General features: G+C 39.8%; 1 protein-coding gene across 2 annotated transcripts in view; it reads right to left on the bottom strand.

Annotated features, from left to right (window-relative positions):
• Positions 1-2,795: 2,795 nt before the first annotated feature.
• The window catches only part of BLMH (bleomycin hydrolase), a 41,933-nt gene continuing 22,742 nt past the window's right edge, over positions 2,796-21,986 (bottom strand). For both annotated transcript variants that reach the window (XM_069483521.1, XM_069483520.1), the window contains exons 11-12: positions 21,092-21,161; positions 2,796-4,393 (exon numbers count right to left, since the gene is read on the bottom strand). In XM_069483521.1, the coding sequence (XP_069339622.1) occupies positions 4,242-4,393; positions 21,092-21,161 (222 nt within the window). In that variant the 3' untranslated portion in view covers positions 2,796-4,241. The remainder of the gene's footprint in view (positions 4,394-21,091; positions 21,162-21,986) is intronic.

Below are 21,986 nucleotides of genomic sequence, written 5' to 3'. Positions count from 1 at the left end.
CCTGGCCACTAGGGTTCTAGGAGCCCAGGATGGTGGAGGATGTTCTGAATATAAATGCTCACTTAAATGCCCTTTTGGCACTTTTCACCCACACCTCTGTTGCCGTGACCTCTAGATCATAAACTGTTTTTTACTCTCCAGAGATGATTTCTATAATAGGCTGATGAATGGAGGAGATGCAGTCACCTAGCTGCCCAGAGTAGGGAAGGGACCCAACAGACATTCAACCCTTTGGTAACCCTCCTTTTACTCCCAATTCCAGAGGTAATGCTTTCTGGTATACCATATCTTTCTGGAGGATTATGAAACATAAATTGGTTTGCTTATCACTGGCTTTCTCCACGACTGGCTCAGGATTCACTTTTCAGTTCTGCTAAATCTTTCGATGCCCCGCCAGTTTAACAGCTTCGAATATTGTCTCCTCTCGTGTTCTTCCCAAGCTAGTGGATTTGTCTTCTAAGTAAATCCCTTTACTGTCACTTCTGACAAAGTTAATAGTATCTTCTATTTTTCTAATATCTGCAGCATCTATAGTAATACTCTCCTCTTAATTCCTTGTGTGCTTTTGTTGTTGTTTTCTTTTTTTTAAAGAACCAATTTCTGGCTTTGTCGATCCATTTAATTTCTGTGCATCTTTATTTCTTTCTACTTTCTTTAGGTTTATTTTGCTGTTGTATTTTTTTTTTTCTTTCTCTTTCTAAGACAGGGTCTCGCTCTGTTGCCCAGGCTAGAATGCAGTGAGTGGCATGATCATAGCTCACTGCAACCTCAAACTCCTGGGCTCAAGGGATCCTCCTGTCTCAGCCTCCTGAGTAGCTGGGACTACAGGCACATGCCATCATGCCTGGCTCGTTTTTTTAAAACCTTTCTAGAGACAGGGTCTCACTCTGTTGCCTAGGCTGGCCTTGAACTCTCGGCCTCAGGGATCCTCCCGTTTCAGCCTTCCAAGTCACTGTGATTACAAGCGTGAGCCACCATACCCAGTTTGTTCTAGTTTCCTGAAACAGATGTCAATTTTCAGCCTTTCTTACATTCTAATGTAATTTTAATATTACATTATTCTTATTCTAATGTCATTTTAATATTACACATTAAATTATAGAATATTCTGTAACTTTAATATTACATTATTTAATATAATTTTAATGCTATAAAATTTAAGTACTGTTTTAGCAGCATCCCTTGTTTGGATATGTATTATTTGTATTATTGTGCAGGTTAAACTTCCTTTATGTTTCTTCTTGGACCCCTGAGTTAATTTCTAAACATACAGTGAGTGGTCTTCTAGTTATCTTTTAATTTTTGCTTCTAAGTTGATTGCACCGTGGTCTATATGATAACAACCCTTTGAAATTTGTGGAGGTTGACTGCACGGTCCGGTATGTAGTCCAGTTTTTAAAAAGTTCCGTGTGTGCTCAAAAAAACAATGTGCAGTTGGCAGTGTTCTTTTTTCCTAAAGCCTATTTCCAGGGCTACAGTGTTGCATAACTCCAGGCAGGCCATTCACGTAAAAGCTCACACAGTTCACGTAACACACCCTGGAATCAGACAGTCTGTTTGGTTATTCAGAGTGGCCCTAATTTTGTGGGTTATTAGTATAACTTCACTAGACTTATTTTGGTTAGTATCTGCCTATCTTTTCCATACTTTTAAATATTCTGGACTATGTCTTTCTTATAATCAGCATATGGCTGCATTTCTTTTAAAAATCCAATTTGGCAATTTGTCTTTTTTCTGGAACATTTAATCCATTTATAGATATTATAATTATTGACACATTTAGATTTATTTCTACTATCTTATTTTGGACATTAAATTTGTCCTGCCTTTTCTTTCTCTTCCCTATCTTGTCTTCTTATGGGTTAATTATATTTTCTCATTCTATTTATTATTGCTTGGAGACTACATCTTCTGCTTATTTTTTAGTAGATAATCTAGAATTTTTTACCACACATATTAACATACCAAAGTCTAAAGTTAATCAATATATTGATCTTCTTCCTGAATCACACAAGGACCTCAGAATACGTTCATTCCTATCACCTCCCTCCCTAATTATCTGCTACTTTCATAGATTTTAGTCTTACCTTTTTTTGAATTCTCAGAGATTTATCTACAGTTACTTGTTTTGCTCTACAATCTTTGATACATTTTTTTTTTATTTCAGCTTATTACGGGGGTACAAAAGTTCAGGTTACATAGGTTGCCCATGTACTGCCTATCCCCAAGTCAGAGCTCCAGGCGTGTCCATTCCCCAGACAGTGCGCATTGCACTCATCATGTAGGTATACACCCATCCCCTCCTCGCACCCCCCCCCCCCGAGTCAGCACCTTCAAGCGTGCCATTCCCCAGATGGTGCACAACGCACTCATCATGTAGGCATACACCCATCCCCTCCCCCCACCCCCCACCTCAGTCTGATATCCGATTGGTATCATTCCCAAATGTGCATTTAGGTGATGATCAGGGAAACCAATTTTCTGGTGAGTACATGTGATGTTTGTTTTTCCATTCTTGGGATACTCCACTTAATATAATGGGTTCCAACTCTCTCCAGGAGAACCAAAGAGATGTCGTATCACTGTTATTTCTTATAGCTGAGTAATACTCCATGGTGACACATTTTAAGCCTTCCATATTGGAACACTTCCCTTCTGTTGGAGCAACTGTTTTTTGAGAAAATGTCTTCTATTTCACCCTTGTTCTTGAAAGACAGTTTTATCAAGTACAGAATTCTAGGTTCACAGTTAATTTCTTATAGAACTTTGAAGATTTATTTTGCTGTTTTCTGGCTTATAGTTGCCAGTGACAAGTTAGCTGTCAATCTAATTGTCTTTACTTTGGAGGTAATCTTTTCGTCCTATATGTGTTTAGATCTGTTTTGCAGTTTCTGTGCCTAGAAATAGATTTATTTATCCTGCTTGGAACAGGATTACTGGCATATTGTAAACACTCTGGTGAAAGCTTGAACATTTATCTAATTTTATCTTGGAAAGTGCTGTGACAGACAATACCCCTGATAGGACTGGGAAGATTCTTGGAGAGCCAGACTGGCAGGGGGCTCAGGCACTGATGGAAATGCTGACCAGGGTGCTCTACTTATTTGCTTTCAGTGAAAAGAAGGCCCAATCTCAGTATGGTACATGCTTCCCAACCCACCGGTCCAACAGAGCCTCACTTCCATCCCTTGTAGGGTGGAAAAAAGGTTAAGTGGCAGGGGCCCAGGCCTTCTTAAATATGGTGTTTGGAAGCCCTTTGCAGAAGCCAGTGAGAATTAGTACAGGCTGGGAAGGAGCAGATATTCTGCAGGGAAGCTGAAGCAGGGAAGCTGTCTTCGTTTTTTCATTTTGAAGAACATGAGCCACTTGGTTGTCTTCTTTTATAGCTTCTTAGATCAAATAAGCCAACTTATTTTCACTTAGCAAAGTGTTTTATTCAAAAGCATCTCAGCACCATCTAGTTGTCAGAAAGAATGGATCACCTTTTCCTGCCCACCCAACCCCCAGTTTCAGAGGCAGAAGTTAAACTACTTGGCGAGAGCTCCCCCTAACGATTATAATTGAGATCATGGTAAAGTTTTAGTTGTTCTTTCACCCCACTTTGTCTAACAAGCCTCTACTTAAACCTGACTCAAGTAGAGCTGTGCTCCCCACTGTTCAGAAAAACAGGAAGGAATCATGTCAGACCTGATCAACCTCCCACTCTTGGGCTATTAGAGGCACATGAAATTACCTTGAAAGAATTGAATTCAGTGACTGCCATCTAGGAAGGACAGCGATACTGTCAGGCAGCATGCAGTTTTGAGAGCTCAAATCTTAGGCAACCCTCCCCCCACTCTACTCTAGGAACAAGGAGCATTAGGTCTGTTTTCTCCCCATATACCTCAATTGCTCATCCTCTCCTGTCTTATTAAAACACAGATACTGAATCAAACCTTTTTGACAGAGTTAAGACAAACAATTACATTTGATTAAAATGCTAAGAGATCCTGAGCTGTTGGAGATGAGGAGAGTAGAGAGTATGACCTGATCTTTCCCCTTTTTGTTTTCTTCAAGAATATTTTGTTTCAGCATAAAGCACACTTCCCCGAAGAAGCTCCTGGAAGAGACTGGAAATCCAAGAGTCTGACTGTGTCCTGTGGGAACACATAGTCACCTGCGTAACTTTGGCTTCAGTCCCTGGATCTGTCCTTTGCAGCTACTTCAGGTTCCACGGGAGGAGGAAAGAGCTGGAGGCAATATCACTCAGCCAAAGCCCCCATGGGGTCCCACGCTGGCAGGATAATGGGTTCCTGCTCTAACACAGCTAGCACCTCTTCAGGGACATGCTTCCTGTCCACCACCACTTCGTAGACATACTCAGAGAACCACTCATCTGTCATGCACAGGTAACCTGGAGAAAAGAACAGAAGCCTCATGAGTCCCGAGGGCAACAGGCAAAAAACAGAAACCCTATTTGTACTGTAAAGAAGCCTTTTACAAAACTTATAAAACTGTAATATCACTTAATCTAAATCTTATTAGCAATTCTATGAAGCAGATAGGACAGGCATGACTGTATTTTTACCAGTTAGAAAATTGGGGCTTGGCGTAAGTCAGTGATGTGCCCAGGTCACATGGGTGAGGTTGAGCTCGGCCTTGGACCTAAGGCTGATACCAGATCCTGTGCTGCTGCTCCACTGCTCAGCTGCATTGCTGACAGTAAGTGACGACCCTTTTGCTAGTAAGTAGATGGCAGTACTTCTGGTTCATATGGCCGTACCTAGGAGATAAGTCTCTAGGGTCAGAAGGTTAAGCCTACCCGTTCCATTCTTACCCCACCCACCCTCTCAGCATCACTGGCTGTTCCCCTTCCTCTCCAGCACACACTCCTACATCAACCAGCTCAGCTGCTACAGGCACCTTGATGGGGCTGTCCTCATTCCCAGGTAGGCACTTATTTGCAGATGACACTGTGTGAGTCAAAGGATCATACATTCCTTGCTTTCTTAGGAGGAAATCAGTGATGAGGATCAGGCAGACCTGAAGACTGAGGTATCTGCTCACCCTGTCCTCTTTGGTAAGGCCCTAGGATTTGTGGATTTTTCCAGTGAGTGGGACTGCACAGAGGCAGCCCTGCACCAATGCCTCAGGGTGAGAGCTCAGCCGAGAGAGAAAGTGTGGTGTCATCAGGTACCCATCCTAGTAATCTGTCTCTTCCCATTAGGAGGATTAACCTGTATTGCAGAGTCCATGAGGACCACACAAATTCCCTTCAGGAACATGATTCCAACAGACTTAAATGGGGAAAAATGCTTCACCTGAGCCATCGCTAATATGAAGAATAAAAATTAAAGTGAGAGACAAGAATGGGTTCCTAGGCCACAGAAAAAACATGGAGCATAAAAATGTGTACTTAAAGAGGAGCAATGCAGGCACATACACAACCAAGGACTCACAGGAACTAACAATCATCATCACCATCATCGCCATCTAACCATATCAGATACCTGTTCTGTAGCAGACACGTGAGTAATTTTTCTCTGAAAGTGTCTGTATAAATCTAGGTCTGGGGCCAGGCACGGTGGCTCATGCCTGTAATCCTAGCACTTTGGGAGGCCCAGGTGAGAGGATTGCCTGAGCTCAGGAGTTTGAGACCAGCCTGAGCAAGAGGGAGACCCTGTTTCTACTAAAAATAGAAAAAAGTAGCTGGGCATGGTGGCACACGCCTATAGTTCCAGCTGCTTGGGGGAGGCTGAGGCAGGAGGATTGCGTGAGCCCAGGAGTCTGAGGTTGCTCTGAGCCAGGCTGATGCCACAGCATTCTAGCCCAGGCGACAGAACGAGACTGTCTCAAAAATAAATAAAATAAAATAACATAAAAATAAAACAACAACAACAAAAAATAAATAGATAAATCTAGGTCTGCTATATCATTTCCCACTACATAGGACCAAAAGAAAGGAAGAAGATGTAGATGTTTCTCCTAGGAGGGTCCTCTAGTGCAGCAGTTCTCAAACTTCCTGGCCTCAAGCCCCCTTTATACTTATTAAATTTTTTTTTTTTTTTTTTTTTTTTTTTGAGACAAAGAGTCTCACTCTGTTGCCCTAGGTAGAGTGCAGTGGCGTCAACCTAGCTCACTGCAACTTCAAACTCCTGAGCTCAAGTGATCCTCCCACCTCGGCCTCCTAGAGTGCTAGGATTACAGGCGTGAGCTACTGTGCCCAGCCCTCTAAAAGTTCTTTATATGGATTACAGCTATCAACATTTACTGTACTAGGAATTAAAATGAAGTTTAAAATATTCATTTAAAAATACATACATAGGGCCGGGCGCGGTGGCTCACGCCTGTAATCCTAGCACTCTGGGAGGCCGAGGCGGGTGGATTGCTCAAGGTCAGGAGTTCGAGACCAGCCTGAGCGAGACCCTGTCTCTACTAAAATAGAAAGACATTATATGGACACCTAAAAATCTATATAGAAAAAATTAGCCGGGCATAGTGGCGCATGCCTGTAGTCCCAGCTACTCGGGAGGCTGAGGCAGTAGGATCGCTTAAGCCCAGGAGTTTGAGGTTGCTGTGAGCTAAGCTGACGCCACGGCACTCACTCTAGCCTGGGCAACAAAGTGAGACTCTGTCTCAACAAAAAAAAAAAAAAAAAATACATACATAATAATGTATTTAGGAAAAAATAATATTTTCCAAAACAAAAAATAATTTTAGTTACAAAAGTGTCATTGTTTTACATTTCAACGTCTGGCTTCACAGAAGACAGCTGAATTCCTGTATCTGCATCTGTGTTCAATCTGTTGCAATATGTTGTTAAGGCTGAAGCAGATGAAGAAATTCCAGCCTTGCACAGATATGTTGTTGGACAAGGGAAGACCTTGCAGATCCCCTAAAAATGTCCCAGGGACCCGCAGGGATCCTCAGACCACATTTTGAGAACTGCTGATTTAAGATAAGACTGATTAAAACAACTAACATGGTGGTAAGTCTAATTTTGTAAACTAAATTATTTGACAGAGGGCATTATTTTACCTGAAAATACTATTGCTTTGGTGAGGTCATCTATGCCCAATTTTGCTTTTCCCCTCTGACAGAAGTCAAAGACAGATCGTCCTGGTGTGGCACAGCATGTTTACCCTCAAAAGAAAATGACCTGAAATGGTGTTCAAGAGCTCTGACCAAGTTGGGTCAGGGACTGCATCCTTGTCCCTGATGAGCCACCCCCTGATCCAGTGCTCCTTTTCTCAATAGCAGACGGAGGGAAGGGGAGCACAGACCAAAGTCTCTGGCTTTGCTTGTGTCAGTCAGTCAGAACCTGGCCCTTAACATCATTTACACTAGTGCCACTAAGTTCTAGCAAGAAAAGTATTGTCAGCTAAATGGCCAACCAGGACCATTTCTTGCTGCATCTTAAGTGCTTCCTGAAAAAACTCAGGATTTGCCCTCCCAAAAAGGAGCTTCCAGTGAGCAGGAGACCAGACTACTAAACACCACACAATTTGAGACATTAGTCATCCTTCCCCCTTACCACAACGCAGCCTGAATAAATCCTTAGAGGAGCTCTGGGCAGTGAGGCAGGTGAAGGATAGAGGCAGATTCATGTAATAAAGTTCTGTGTCCTTGTAACAATACTATCACCATACAATCAAATGAATCTTCAAAGAATGCCTGGAGAAAATGGACAATAAGTACATCTACACTATCTTGTTCCAAAAGCAGGAGATCAGATTAAGTCCTCACAAATTAAAACTCCTATCAATTGTAGTCCACCCTTTCAATGTCCCTGCCGAGAGGACCTGTCTTGATTAGTGTCTCTCTTCAGGATATGAATTCTCTGGGGGCCCACAAAAACCTCACAGTCTATGTGGCTGCCAAGTAATTGCACCCTATGTAGATAATGGACTTGTGGCTGCCATTAACTGTTGACACTGCGTGTCTTGGAGGTTGACTGAGAAGATTAGGATCAGTGTGTCTGAAACCCGCGGGAGTGCTGTACAGGGAGCAGCAAAACACCTGTTCAGGGAGGATTCAGGTGGCCATTTTGATTTGAGGAAAGTTGCAGCATTGAGCCCTTAAGCACTTTGGCTATTAGAAACAAGCATTCCCTCATGCTAATTGATCAACGCTTTTGTGCACACACGGAAGTAATATTCATCAGGTGTCGGGCAGGTGGGAGGGGGAGGAGGAGATGGGTAAATTCACACCTAATGGGTGCAATGTGCACTGTCTGGGTGATGGGCACACTTGTAGCTATTACTTGGGTGGCACAAAGGTGATGTACGTAACCTAAACGTTTGTACCCCTGTAATATTCTGGGGGGAAAAAAAGAGAAACAAGCATTCCCCAAAGAAAAAGGAAAAGAAAACAAAATAAAAACCTGCTCCAGGGATCCCAAGGTTACATTTAGGGAAACAAATAGATAAATGGATAAAGAAAGCAGCTTTAGGAACTAAGGTGAAATTAAATTTGTTTAAACTTTAATATTTTTTTGTTTACATGCAAAGAGAAATAAATATTAATAAGTGAACTGACTCTAAAAAAAAAAGAGGAAACCCTCACACTGGGAATGTTTCTGTATTTTGTAAGAGAAAGAGTAGAATACATGTGTAAAGGGAAAAACAGTATCTGTGGATACAGCGATAGACTAGTTAGGTGAAATTCACTCAGAAACAGAAGAGTGTCAAATGTGTTAGTTTAAGGGAAAGATGACCTTTTATCTGAGAAAACAGTTTTCTGAAATCCTACCAGAGATCTAAGATTTAAACCTCTCAGACTAGATTAAGGTGACAAATATATTTTCATTTATGAATTAGAAATATTTTATATTTTTTGTTGTCTTTGTTCTACGAAGTATTTCACCTCACTAACAAACTACTTGTGGTTGGTTGGTTTGTATGTATGTATTGCTATTTTTAAAAAAGGTATGGCAAAATCCAGTTATCTGTTCTGCTCTGATGGATCTGTCTGACAGCATGGACCTAAGAAAACTGGACTACCAAGACCTCATTAAATCACTCCCAATCTTTCATCTGACAGCCATAACTCAAGGTTGAAGAAAGGCTCCCAGAAAAGAAAAGCAAACACTTCGCTGGCACTTACCTCCTATTTCAAACTTCCCAACAAACAGTGAGAGACCACCTCACAGAACATTATCAGTCATTTAAAATGAAATTGCAAAAAAAAAAAAAAAAAAAAGAAATTGCAAAGACTGTGTAGCAACGTGGAAAACTGTTTACATGATAAAAGTAAAAGTATATAAAAGTGGTATATCCTGTGTGATTACAACTATGTTATAAATTAGATGCACACGAAAAAAACATGAAGAGCAATAATAAAATGATAATTTTATGCCACGGTGTAAGTGATTTTTCTCTCCAAATTTTCTGAAATGTTATATTGCTTTTTGACTCCTTAAAATTTTGCAAATAATTCATGGTCATTATAAAAAAATTTAGAAACATGGGAGGATGAGGAGGGAATGATGAAGACGACGAGAAAGAGAAGATGACAAATATAAATTTAAAACTTCCTTCCTATAATCTCACCACTTTGGGATAAGCTCCTGTTCAAGTTTTACATATATATCCTTTGATAAAGTTTCTACATGTACACTCTGTATATTTCATAAAAATGAGACATCACACATGGTCTTATATTACAAAGTACCATACATGTTGCTTTTCCAATTAACCTCTCTCCGTACTGATAAAGAAATACATCTACCTATGTAATAATTTTTAGGTGTTGAATCTGTATGATTAAATCAAAATGTATTGTTGGAATCTGAATTTTTTTTTCATGCTTAGAAACAATACTGTTATAAATAAACATTTCTGTAACTAAATCTTAGTACATATCCTTAATTATCTACAGTCATGTACCGCATGACGTGTGGTCAACAAAGAACCGCGTATATAATATGATAGTGGTCCCATGAGATTATAATTGCATTTTTACTATACCTTTTCCATATTTACATACACAAATAGTGACCATTGTGTTACAATTCCCTCAGTATTCAGTACAGTAACATGCTGTACGGGTTTTAGCCTAGGAGCAATAGGCTGTACCATGTAGCCTAGGTACATCAGGTGTGCAGTAGGCTATGCTATCTAGGTCTGTGTAAGTACATTCTATGACACTCACATGATGATGAAATCACCCAACGATGCATTTCTCAGAAGGAATCTCTGTCTTAACAAATGCATGGTCATATTAAATTTTCTTATATCCTCATCAATATTTGGTATATATAATTACCAACTTCTTTTTGGGTCCAATTTGGGGCTTTTTTCTTTTAATGTGTTTGCTTGCTGTTTACAGTTTGCTTTTATAAATTATCTGTTTGAGATCTCTGCCCATATTTAATTAGAGTGTTTGCCTTTTTCATGGTGATCAGTAATAGCTCCCTGCAATTGGCTGCAAACATTTTTTCCTATCATGTAATTTGCCTTCTAATTTAGTTTATGATATTTGCTAGCCTACTAAAATTTTTTGTTTTTATTAAATCAAATTTATCAATCTTTCTCTATTTGGATTCTAACTCAGGTGTTATGCTTACAACCATTTTTCTGCTATTATAATGAAAAAAATAAATACAAGAACAAAGCAGGATAAGTGGTAAGAAAACATTAGAAACACAGTCTCAGTGAAAAACCCCATCACTTACTAAGGCCTTGGCACAGTCTAGTCCCCAATTATGAACACAGATAATTTCAATAGATAATTTAGTAGTGACAATTTGTCAACTGCTGTTAGGTACCTCCTGTGTGAAGCATGCCCTAACACCTTAAATTTGTATAGAGTATGTTGCAAATGTGCAAAATGACACAACACTTATGGAATGGAATTTTTCAATATCTAGAGAAATTATAAATATATTTATCCTCTTCACTAAGCAATACCATTTCTGGGACTTGGTCCTACAGATACATAGTACTTGCATGCACACAATATGTATTTATGTGCAACAATAGCTAATACTTACTCGGCACTTACTATGTGCCAGGCACTGTTCTAAGCACTGTACACATATTAACTCACTATAATAGTTTGTAATAGCAAAAGACCAAAACAACTGAGCTCCATTAGCGAGGGAGGCGGTTAAATACACTAAGGTACCTGCTGACAGTGGAAGATAATAAAGATGTACTGATGTGGAAATGTACTGATAAGGAAATGCCTCCAAGACATGCTGTTGAGTGAAGTGAAAGCAATTTGCAGAGCAGGATATAAGGTATGCTACCACTGGCTGCTACTAGTGTAAAAAAGGGAGGCAACAGTTATATTAGTATATGTATATTTATTTGCACTAAAAAAAAAAAAAAAAAAAACTATATCAGAAACTAATAGAAATGGTAACCAGAGAGAGGAGGAGGGGAATAGAGTGTCAGAGATAGAAACAAGATTCTTCTTTATAAACTCTTTGTTATTTGATTTTGGAACAAAATCAAATTGATTTTGATATCATTTATTATCTATTAAAAGAATTACACTTTAGAAAACAAAAGGCACACCATGCAGACCTTGCACTTCACAATGCAATTTTACATACACTACCCTTGTTTTGATTTTAATCCTTACAACATAATTAGGCAGGCAGGGTTAGCTTTGGTTCGTCTAAAGTCACACAGCCAGTAAGTAAAGCCTGCATCAAACCCAGGTTTTAACCTCAAATTTAGAGTCTTTTTCATAGGGTTCAGCTTCCTCCAATAGAGCAGTCAGCGGCAAAGAGAGCTGGCATGTAGTTGTGGCTTCAGCAACAGATAACAGTATTTCATCTAGCTCAGATGTCTGTTTGGAACCCACTTCATCTGCTGGGTCCATTTATGAGGTTGGTTAGTTGTGCATGTATGTATTTATGTATGTCTGTATGTATGTATCGACTGATTGATGGGGGTCTCCCTATGTTGCCCAGGCTGGACTCAAACCCCTGGGCCCAAGTGATCCTCCCCTCTCAGCCTAAGTAACCGGGACTGCAGGCACATGCCACTGTGCCCACCAGGTATTTTTTAATTTTTAAATCAAAGAGATGCCATGTGTTCTAAGTGCATGTATTTACATAGATGGATAACAAGATGGGCCGGACGTTTAAAAAAAGTCAGAAGGGAATCAAAACAACCATTTATAATTATGATTGCCATTTCAACAGTGATATGATAAGAGGCTTCTTTTTCCTCCAGAGTAAACATAAAAGTCCAGCTATGTGGTGAGGATCCAGCTGTTTGGAATCATTTGCTGATAAAAGATACTCTTATAGCCGGATATTACTTGTGGCCTCTTTCAGAAACAAAGGCTAGAGAAGGTACTGTTTCCCTGGTAAAGACACTAGGAAAAACGCAGAGTAGAAAATGTGGTAGAGAAAAGGGGTTGTTTTGGGTTGTGGTTTGTATTTTTTTAAACCATCAAACCACAGCAAAGTTCAGGCAGCAGAAGTGTACACATCCTGAGGAAATGCCCTCTCCTAAGGGGCCAAGAAGAAGCCTGTTCACCTCGCGGCTGATTTCTCCTTCCCCTAGACCCATGAGCACGATCCAGGCAAGCCTGAGAACACACATAACTCTGCCAGGATCTCTGACGTTGGACCAGGAGAGGAAAGCACAACTTTAGATGTCATCCAAGGGTCTGTTTTCCCACTGAAACTCAATGACTTCTCTTTGACCCCAAAACTATCACTACTCCTATGTGTTTCAGGTAAAGCCTCCTTTTTGGTCATTCCTCAAGAGCTCCGTGGATGGCAGGCTGCATTATTTCTTGGCCTCACTCCTCTGACCTGTCTAAAGCATGCTCTAAATGCCAAGAGCTGCCCTTCCAAACTACCATTTCTCTGGCTGGCCTCCCCCTCCCTTTTCAAAAAAAGCCACAGCCCTAACGTCCTCCCTAAAACTCCACTCACCCTTGAAGAATCCCTAAGGAGCCCTCACAGATCACTCACCATCTCCCTGCGGTTTATTCCCTGTATTATTCTGCACTTATTCTTGTGTTTATGTTTTACATATTCATTCTTGTAACAGATTACAAACACCATACGGAGCAAGATTCACAGCTGCAATTGTCCCAGCTTTAATTCCCCCAACCCCACCATACCCAGCCTTTGAAGGAATTAAGTACTAACATGAAACTGGTGTGGCACAACAGGAGCGTTGGGCTTGCACCCTCATCCCTCCTAAAGTTTCCAAAAACTACCTTCAAGTCCAACCCAACAGCATTTTCCCTGGACTCCTTTTCTGTCTGCTCTGCTGTACCACCACTATTTACTTCCACGTTCCCCCTTGACTTCTGAGGTGTCTCTCCAACTCCTCACTCTTTTCAATAACCTCAGCTTCACAGTCTTCCTTATTGTCTCCCTACTGACAGGGGCCCTACCTAGTTCTTCCTCTTTCTCTGTCATCTGCCTTCTTGGAAAAATCATCCCTTCTTTGCTTTTCTCGGTCTATTTATCCTATATCTTACACTCTGAGGAGCACACCATGAATGCCATTTCTGTCAAATCATAGGCCTCTTCAAATCCCCTTCCTATGTCACAGGTGAATAAGTATAAATTCCTCTGAGGGTCAGAGACATTCATTCCACCATGGCCTATGTACGGTTCCCTGCATCCCATCAATAAATGTGAGCTGATGCTACTGCTAATGGTTTTTCCTCAGCACCAGGTTTATTCACCTCCACTGCTCTCTCTCACGAAACTAGTCCCTCACTAGGGGTTATCCATCCAGTAAACTGGTGATGTAGCACAGTGGTCACACTAGGGGGCTGAAGTTTTAGAGACCTGAAGTTGGAACCATGAAGCAAGTTAGAAAACCCTCTTCCAGAAGAGAAGGGTTAGAGAGCCTTATAGTTCTTGTGTTCTTGCCCTCATTAGTCTATAGATAACATTAACAACAGTAGCGATGACAGCTAATTCTTCGTGGTTCTCATAACAGCCCTGTGAGATAGGTATAAATAATTATACCTATTTTATAGATGAGAAAGCTGAGGCTTAGAGGTTAAATACCACGACCACGGTTACACAACCAATGGGGGGAGACAGAATGCACACTCAGGTGGTCTGGCTCCAGATTCTGTGCTTACCCTCTATCCTTCTTAAACCAATGCAAACATACCTTGTAAACAATCTGGTGAAAATTATACATTCTCTCCACAGGAGAAAGCACATATATACACAAGTCTACATTAAATATGAGGGGATTTCTCCCTGAAGCTGATGCCTCATTGCAGGTTAGATGCCTCTGTCCCAAGTTTGTCCCTATCCCCACAATGATAGCCCTCTCCTAGTCACATGCTTTGATAGGGAAACACCAGTGAACCAGAGAGCACATGCTTCCTTTATTCTACTCACATGTACTATTTTTTAGCCCAAGACACGTAGGCTCTTTGGTTAATAAAGATGGACAATGTAAAGTCCTTCTAAAAGAACTCAGATATCCAGATTTGATGGTAACAGCTCTTTTCCCAAGCCTTGAGAGATATGAAACCCCCTGAGACCATAAAAACAAATTTGTATCTTGCCCCTTTATAGGAAATCAGAAACCTCTCATTTTAGCTTATACAATTTACTCGTTTCAGTAAGTTCAGCTCAAAATTGCCTATGATTTATATTATTTGTGCTAGAAATCCAGAACTGAACCTCAAACAGATCTGCAAATAATTGTCTTTATTAGTAATGCCCATTTTTAGGTAAGCTGCCTGTGTCAAATTAAGAGATGTGAATTTTAATTCTCTCTCTGATCCTGTGCAAAATAAGTCAAAACTCTAAAAAAGTTTCAGTTTCTTCATATAAAACATGGGTATAATCATCCACATTCACATCCTGAGTTACTCTACTCTGATACCACGAGGAGAAATAAATACAAATACGTTAGCAGACTTTGAATTCTTATGAAGCAAGATGCTATGTTACTGTATGGCCTGAGTATCTCAGACAGAAATATGGAATATTAAACTCTTTAGATTTACATAACAGTATATAATTTAAAAAATGCTTTCATACATTATTTCATTTGATGGCTATATACAGACAAACTGTAGGACCTCATAAAGAAACAGAGTGATTATCCATGTTACTGATAGAGAAATGTGAAACCATAAGGAGTTAAATTACTGTCCATGTTCTATAATTAAGAATTAAGTATTAACTATCTCTCCACAACTCACCTGGTTGGTTCCACCATATAACATGTGAAGAAAATGATGAGTTTTATGCCTAACTTTGAACATACTCTCTCCAAAATCACATGTGACATAGTTTGGCTGGTGAGGCAATTAAAGATCATAATATTGGTTTTTAGGAAGCAGCAGAAATCCAGATACAATCTGAATTGGTCACATAAATTTCTTTCCAGATTAATCTCTAACGTGCCAAAGTCTCTTTAACTGAAATCACCAAGAGGCTCCCTTTTAGGATGAAGTCTGGAAATTTTACTAAAATGAAGTCAGGAACAGAGAAGCTCATTTGTAAGAAAGATGAAAAATGTGTGTTAAAAACAATTTCAAATGATCATGCATCTGAAAGGCACAAAAGTAATTTGAAAAATGAAAAACTTATCTTGGTTCAAAATGAAAACAAGGAGACACAATTTTTAGAAGATAGAAATTTTAAAAGATAAAAATTCTCCAGTGAATACTGCAGAATTAGAAAATAATATCTTCACTACCCTCACTTAAAAGTTGTATTACTTAGCATATTGAGAAATTAGACTAAATAAGCATTAAGAACTATGTTATGATAATTACATTCAGAGCGCTGCTGTATCAGGGCTCTAGAACTGGAATATAATCTTGTGACTAAATGAAACAATCAGGCCGGGCACGGTGGCTCACGCCTGTAATCCTAGCACTCTGGGAGGCCGAGGTGGGTGGATCCCTCAAGGTCAGGAGTTCGAGACCAGCCTGAGCAAGAGCGAGACCCCATCTCTACTAAAAATAGAAAGAAATTATATGGACAGCTAAAAATATATATAGAAAAAATTAGCCGGGCATGGTGGTGCATGCCTGTAGTCCCAACTACTCGGGAGGCTGAGACAGGAGGATCCCTTGAGCTCAGGAGTTTGAGGTTGCTGTGAGCTAGGCTGACGCCACGGCACTCACTCTAGCCTGGGCAACAGAGTGAGACTCTGTCTCAAAAAAAAAAAAAAAAATGAAACAATCACAAAGTAAGGTTCCATAGCAAGACTGGTTTATTAGAGAAACCATCCAAGAATTTAATTTACTGACTATCAAAAACACTCTTAGATGCATGGCAGAATGCTGATAACTATTGAAGCTGGGTAATAGGCATATTGGGGATTCCTTAATTCTATTGTTTACTTTACATATGTTTGAAATTGTCCACTATAAAAAGTTAAGAAAAATCAAAGAACCTTGTTATTATAAAGCACCATGGATAAAATAATTCAGGGAAATTTTGGATGTTCGCATATAGTTTCTTACTTGTCCAACTCACAATGTGCTAACGTTGGACACAAACCCTCGCAAGATGCTCCACTCCAAGCTCCTTATTCAGCCTCCTAGCCATAAATGATGCACTAAGAGCCTTTTCTCCTGACTTCAAACATTTACATGACATTGCCAGTTTTATCTCTTCTCAGCTGCTGTTTCTGGTCACCAATGACCATGAACTGATCTGTTATTTCCATAAGTGGATTAGATGCTACTAGAACAGAGAAATTGAGAAAAAGCACAATTTAATGGTTAAGAAAACTGGCTCTGGTGTCAGACTATCTGGGTTATAATTCTGGTTCTACCACTTATTAGCTAGGGGACCGGCAGGTCACTTTGGCTTAAAGATCTGGCTCTTCTCAGATGAATTTCTAAGAAAGAATGAGAAGAACCAAAGGTTATTTTCTCTATTTTATATTCTTAAATATTTTATTCTATCAACTTTTCAAGATGAAAGATAACATAACAAATTCCAAGGTCTGTTCCCTCATCTAACTGTGAAATCCATTTCTGATACGATCCATAAATAAGGTACAAAATACATAGTCAAGTATTTCAAGAAGCAGGGGAGAAAAGAAACCATGTTGGTGTACATGTCAGATGTGCATACAATTTTCAGCATAGCTGACTATGAATACTATAATTCACCAACATGAAGTAACTCAACTGCTACAGTAAGGCAAAAACGAATTTCTCCTTTTATGTCTCTCCTGGTCAGAAGGAACCCTCTCTTCAATTTGTGAAAAATTCAGGTTATTTGCTTTACATAATAGCCTCTGGGCAGGAAGGCCATGAACATGACCACAGGGAGGACCAAAGCCAGGGCTGGGCAGAGGACAAGGGCAGCTTGCCTAGGTATCTCTGCTCTGTTATCTCCAGCTTATATTATAAACTCAATTTTTCACAAACATCAATCTTAACAGGCAGAAATCCCGAAGAGAATAGTAACAAACTGTTAACAATGTTATCTACAGAAAAAAAAATCCCATAATGCTTCTTAAGGTTGTCATGTCTCCTGAAAGCATAAACAGAGGTCCTGCCTTGGACGTGCCAGCCAATGTCCAACAGGATGACAGACAAGAAGGCTCTACTGGGGTAAACACACATTGCCAATATCATAACATACTACACATTCTCCTAAGGTCAGGCCAAGTGTGCCAATTAAATTAGATCATGTTTTCTTTCCTTCCTTCCTGTTAAGTCAGAAAGAACATTACCAAGAAATACATGAGAATAATTTATTTTGGCTTTGAATGAACTATTCCCAACTCCATTCCAGTTCAATTTCTTATCTTTTGGCTCTCTACTGAAATGCTTTGCTCTTTATAATCTCAAACATTTCAGTTATTTGAGAACAACACAAAAGTTAGTTTAATCTTTACTAGATAGCTACAGATTTCACTGGGAAGGATTACAGGGAGATTACAGGGATCAAGACCCCACTTTTCTCAGCCTAATAAAGGAATAAGTAAGTCAGCAGAGGCAAAACTTTTTGAGTAGGAGTAAAGTTAAATGAAAAAAATTAGCAAAGTGGTCCAGAATTCTCTTTAAGAGCAAGTATTTAGGTTCAGAGTATTAAAGACAATAATTAAAGACATAGAATACAGAGCATTTTCCTGAATTTACAAGTGTTTGTCCTCCCTTAAATGGCTATCACTACTATCTACAAACTGAGTGACTGTTACAGATGGAAAAATATCAAAAAAGCAAGCCAATGGATCCAGGCTCATCTAAATAAACCATAACTTTAGTCCTTTTCCTAGATGCTAACCTATATGATAACAAATCCAATTACAGGAACCAAATTAGACCAGAAATGAAACAGAAGCTACAAAGGTTCATCTGAAGCAACAAAAAAACAATTTTAACCCAGTATCTTATGTTTGCTACAAATAATCAAATCCTTCCAATTTAAGACAAGCATCTATATCTTGATTATCATTGATTTACAGATATTACTAAACTGTGAGTTATTTTTAATCTTTCTGCTAGTTTTGCTGGGGTTTAAACTCCTCTCTGACTCCAATGTACATTTGTCTTAAAATGAAATTCACCCTATAAAAAAATCACCAATTTAAAAATATTGCAGGCCAGGTGCAGTGGCTCACGCCTGTAATCCTAGCACTCTGGGAGGCTGAGGCAGAGGATTGCTTGAGCTCAGGAGTTTGAGACCAGCCTGACCAAGCGTGAGACCCTGTCTCTACTAAATACAGAAAAATTAGCAGGGCATCATGGTGTGCACCTGTAGTCCCTGCTACTCGGGAGGCTGAGGCAGGAGGATCACTTGAATCCAGAAGTTTGAGGTTGCGGTAAGCTTTGATGACACCACTGCATTCTACCCAAGGTGACAGAGTGAGACTTTATCTCAAAAAAAAAAAAAAGAAGAAATGAAATGAAAATTGAACCTCACTTCCCCCATACAAAAAATTAATTAATTGGCCGGGCGCGGTGGCTCACGCCTGTAATCCTAGCACTCTGGGAGGCCGAGGTGGGCGGATCGTTTAAGCTCAGGAGTTCGAGACCAGCCTGAGCAAGAGCGAGACCTCATCTCTACTAAAAATAGAAAGAAATTATATGGACAGCTAAAAATATATATATAGAAAAAATTAGCCGGGCATGGTGGTGCATGCCTGTAGTTCCAGCTACTCGGGAGGCTGAGACAGGAGGATCCCTTGAGCTCAGGAGTTTGAGGTTGCTGTGAGCTAGGCTGACGCCACGGCACTCACTCTAGCCTGGGCAACAGAGTGAGACTCTGTCTCAAAAAAAAAAAAAAAAAAAATAATTAATTAATTAAAAAATGCATTCTAATTCATAATAGACCCCTGTAATCACAGAACAATTATGGAATCACAGAAGGGGGACATGGAACTATTTGATGATGAAAAGAAACGCACTAACAGCACTTATATTTGTTTATATATAAACACTGAGCTGCTGAGTTTCACAGCAGAACCCAGAGACAGTTAGCCAAAATCCATCAATGATTATATTCGTGGGGAGATGAAAAGACCTGATTAATGGCCTTCAGATTTTGGCCATCATATACCAGTCTGTGCTGTTCAATCAGCATACTAAAGTCTTGTCAGGTTCAAAACTCAGTGTAATGGGCTCTTCTAAGACAGTAGTTTTCAAATATAAGCTATGGAAGTCCCACATGCTTACTTTCAAACCTCCATACCCCCTCCTCTACCTTTTACCCTTGAAAATCCTAGGGCTCTGAGGAACACAGTTGGAACATCACTACTCAAAAGAGTTGCTGATCTCTACTTTCTTTTTCTTTTCTTATTTCTCTCTCTCTTTCTTATTTTAAGAAAAGGTCTGGCTGATTCCTGTTGGGTGAAAAGTATGCAGAGGTTTGTTTCTAAGTGTCTGTGTATCTCTCTTCTCTGGCTTCCCTACCTACCCCCTATTCCTCCCAGTCTCCTAATTAGTCTAGTAAGCTGTGGTTAATGTGTTTTTTCCTAGCCAGAATGCATTGGCTAAAAGTAAGAAATAGGGACTCTGGGAAAGAGCTGGCTACAAAATGCTGCCAGCACATAGCACACCTGCATATATACAAGCTCGCATGTACACATACACCACGGTAGTTGCCACTTTTGGTTTGAAACCCTAAAAATTAAAGCATAAAAGTTTGTAAGAATATACCCTAAACTATTGATCAATGATGATCTCTGGGTGGTCAGATTATTATAGACTTTTATTTTCTTTTTTTATCTATATTTTTATTTTTTCTACAATTCATATATTAACCTGTGTAATTTTATTTAGCCTAGTCACTATAATTTACTCATGACTTCTGCAAGGGTTTTTTTTTTTTTTTTTTGAGACAGTGTCTCGCTTTGTTGCCCGGGCTAGAGTGAGTGCCGTGGCGTCAGCCTAGCTCACAGCAACCTCAAACTCCTGAGCTCAAGCGATCCTTCCTGTCTCAGCCTCCCGAGTAGCTGGGACTACAGGCATGTGCCACCATGCCCGGCTAATTTTTTCTATATATATTTTAGTTGGCCAGATAATTTCTTTCTATTTTTAGTAGAGATGGGGTCTCGCTCTTGCTCAGGCTGGTCTCGAACTCCTGACCTTGAGGGATCCACCCGCCTCGGCCTCCCAGAGTGCTAGGATTACAGGCGTGAGCCACCGCGCCTGGCCTGCAAGGGTTTTGATTTGTCAGTATAAAAAAGTTCTAAATGGTAACCAAAGTATTGTCTTCCTCTTTAGGCATCATAACTTCTAAGGAGTCTTTAACAAATGCCTGAAGAAAGTTTTCCTGCCAATCCCATTCTCCCACTCAGAAGTTCACTTCCAACTTTCTAGAGCACTGGTGCAGATGAAAATACACTGAAAGCTATATAGCAAGCATCCTGGCAAAGGGCATCCAACCTCCTCATTTGGTCAAGTCATTCTGGTACAAAGCGTCAGCACGGTTTGGAACGAATGCCAGCATGTATTGGTCTTAGCACGTATACTGGTCTCAAAATCAAGCTGGGTGTTCAGGCATGCCATATTGGTCCAGGGAATCTTGAGGGCAAACCAGATTCTCAGATTTTTCTGTAGAATAGTCTAATCAATGGGACCAATTACTGAAAAATCCTCCACACTAGAGCAGCTTTTCACCCGAGAGGCAGAATAAGCAGACTCCAGTCACCTGGAGTTAGTAATACCAAATTAAGCTCACCTTTGTGGCCATGGTCTTCACCCCACGAATTCTCCACTCTCCATTTCACGAATGTACCACTCTGATCATCCTGCAAAAAAGTGGATGATTATGTATAGTCTGAGAGCACATTCTCCCTGCTGAGGTGTCATGTAGGAGTATTTCTTCTGCAGCCACTTAGAATAAACAGCCTGCTCTATACAGGCATGATGTACACGACCAGGGCTATATAATCCCTACTGTCACTAAAGGGACAGCCAATAGAAGTGGAATTTGAATCCCATGAGGTAAAAATGCAATAACGCTAACAAAGCAATAAATATTATCTTCTCCTTTACATTCTATTCTATACAGAAAGTAAGCATATAAAATGCTACTTGGCTAAGAAAAACAAAATATAAACCACTAAAAGCAGTGAACAGCATTTGAAGCCAGAGATTCTTGCTTTTAATCAATCAGTATTCCTTGCAAAGGCGTCCCATTCTATTTATTTTAGGAATGATTCTAAGACCTGGTCAGAGTTTGTTTTGTTTTGTTTTTTTCAAAAAACAAAACAAAATAAACACATTCTCATCATACTGCTTGATTTTCTACTTAGGGAAACCAAGCAATGATACTCTCCAAATGTGTTCTTTCACTGATTCAGTTACACAAATATTGAATTTAATACAACAGAGATTGAATGGCAAAGCAAAAGTAAAAAGACCATTTTCATAAACAAAAGCCAGGCATTTCTACCGTTCTCCCTCTTCTATCTTCATTAATAAAATAAGCTCAATTTTCATCTTCTTAAAGGGACAGTGATACTCATCATGATAACCTTCTAGCCTCTACTATTGTGACACAGAGAGGGACAGGAGGAAGGCTCCATTCGGAAAAGACTTTTCTCTTTCGTGTTTACCCAGGACATTTGCTG

The sequence above is a fragment of the Eulemur rufifrons genome, chromosome 9 (genome assembly GCF_041146395.1).
Source record: "Eulemur rufifrons isolate Redbay chromosome 9, OSU_ERuf_1, whole genome shotgun sequence".
NCBI lineage: Eukaryota > Metazoa > Chordata > Mammalia > Primates > Lemuridae > Eulemur > Eulemur rufifrons.
The sequence above is the reverse complement of the archived record's forward strand: the minus strand, read 5'-3'. Positions and strand labels throughout refer to the sequence as shown.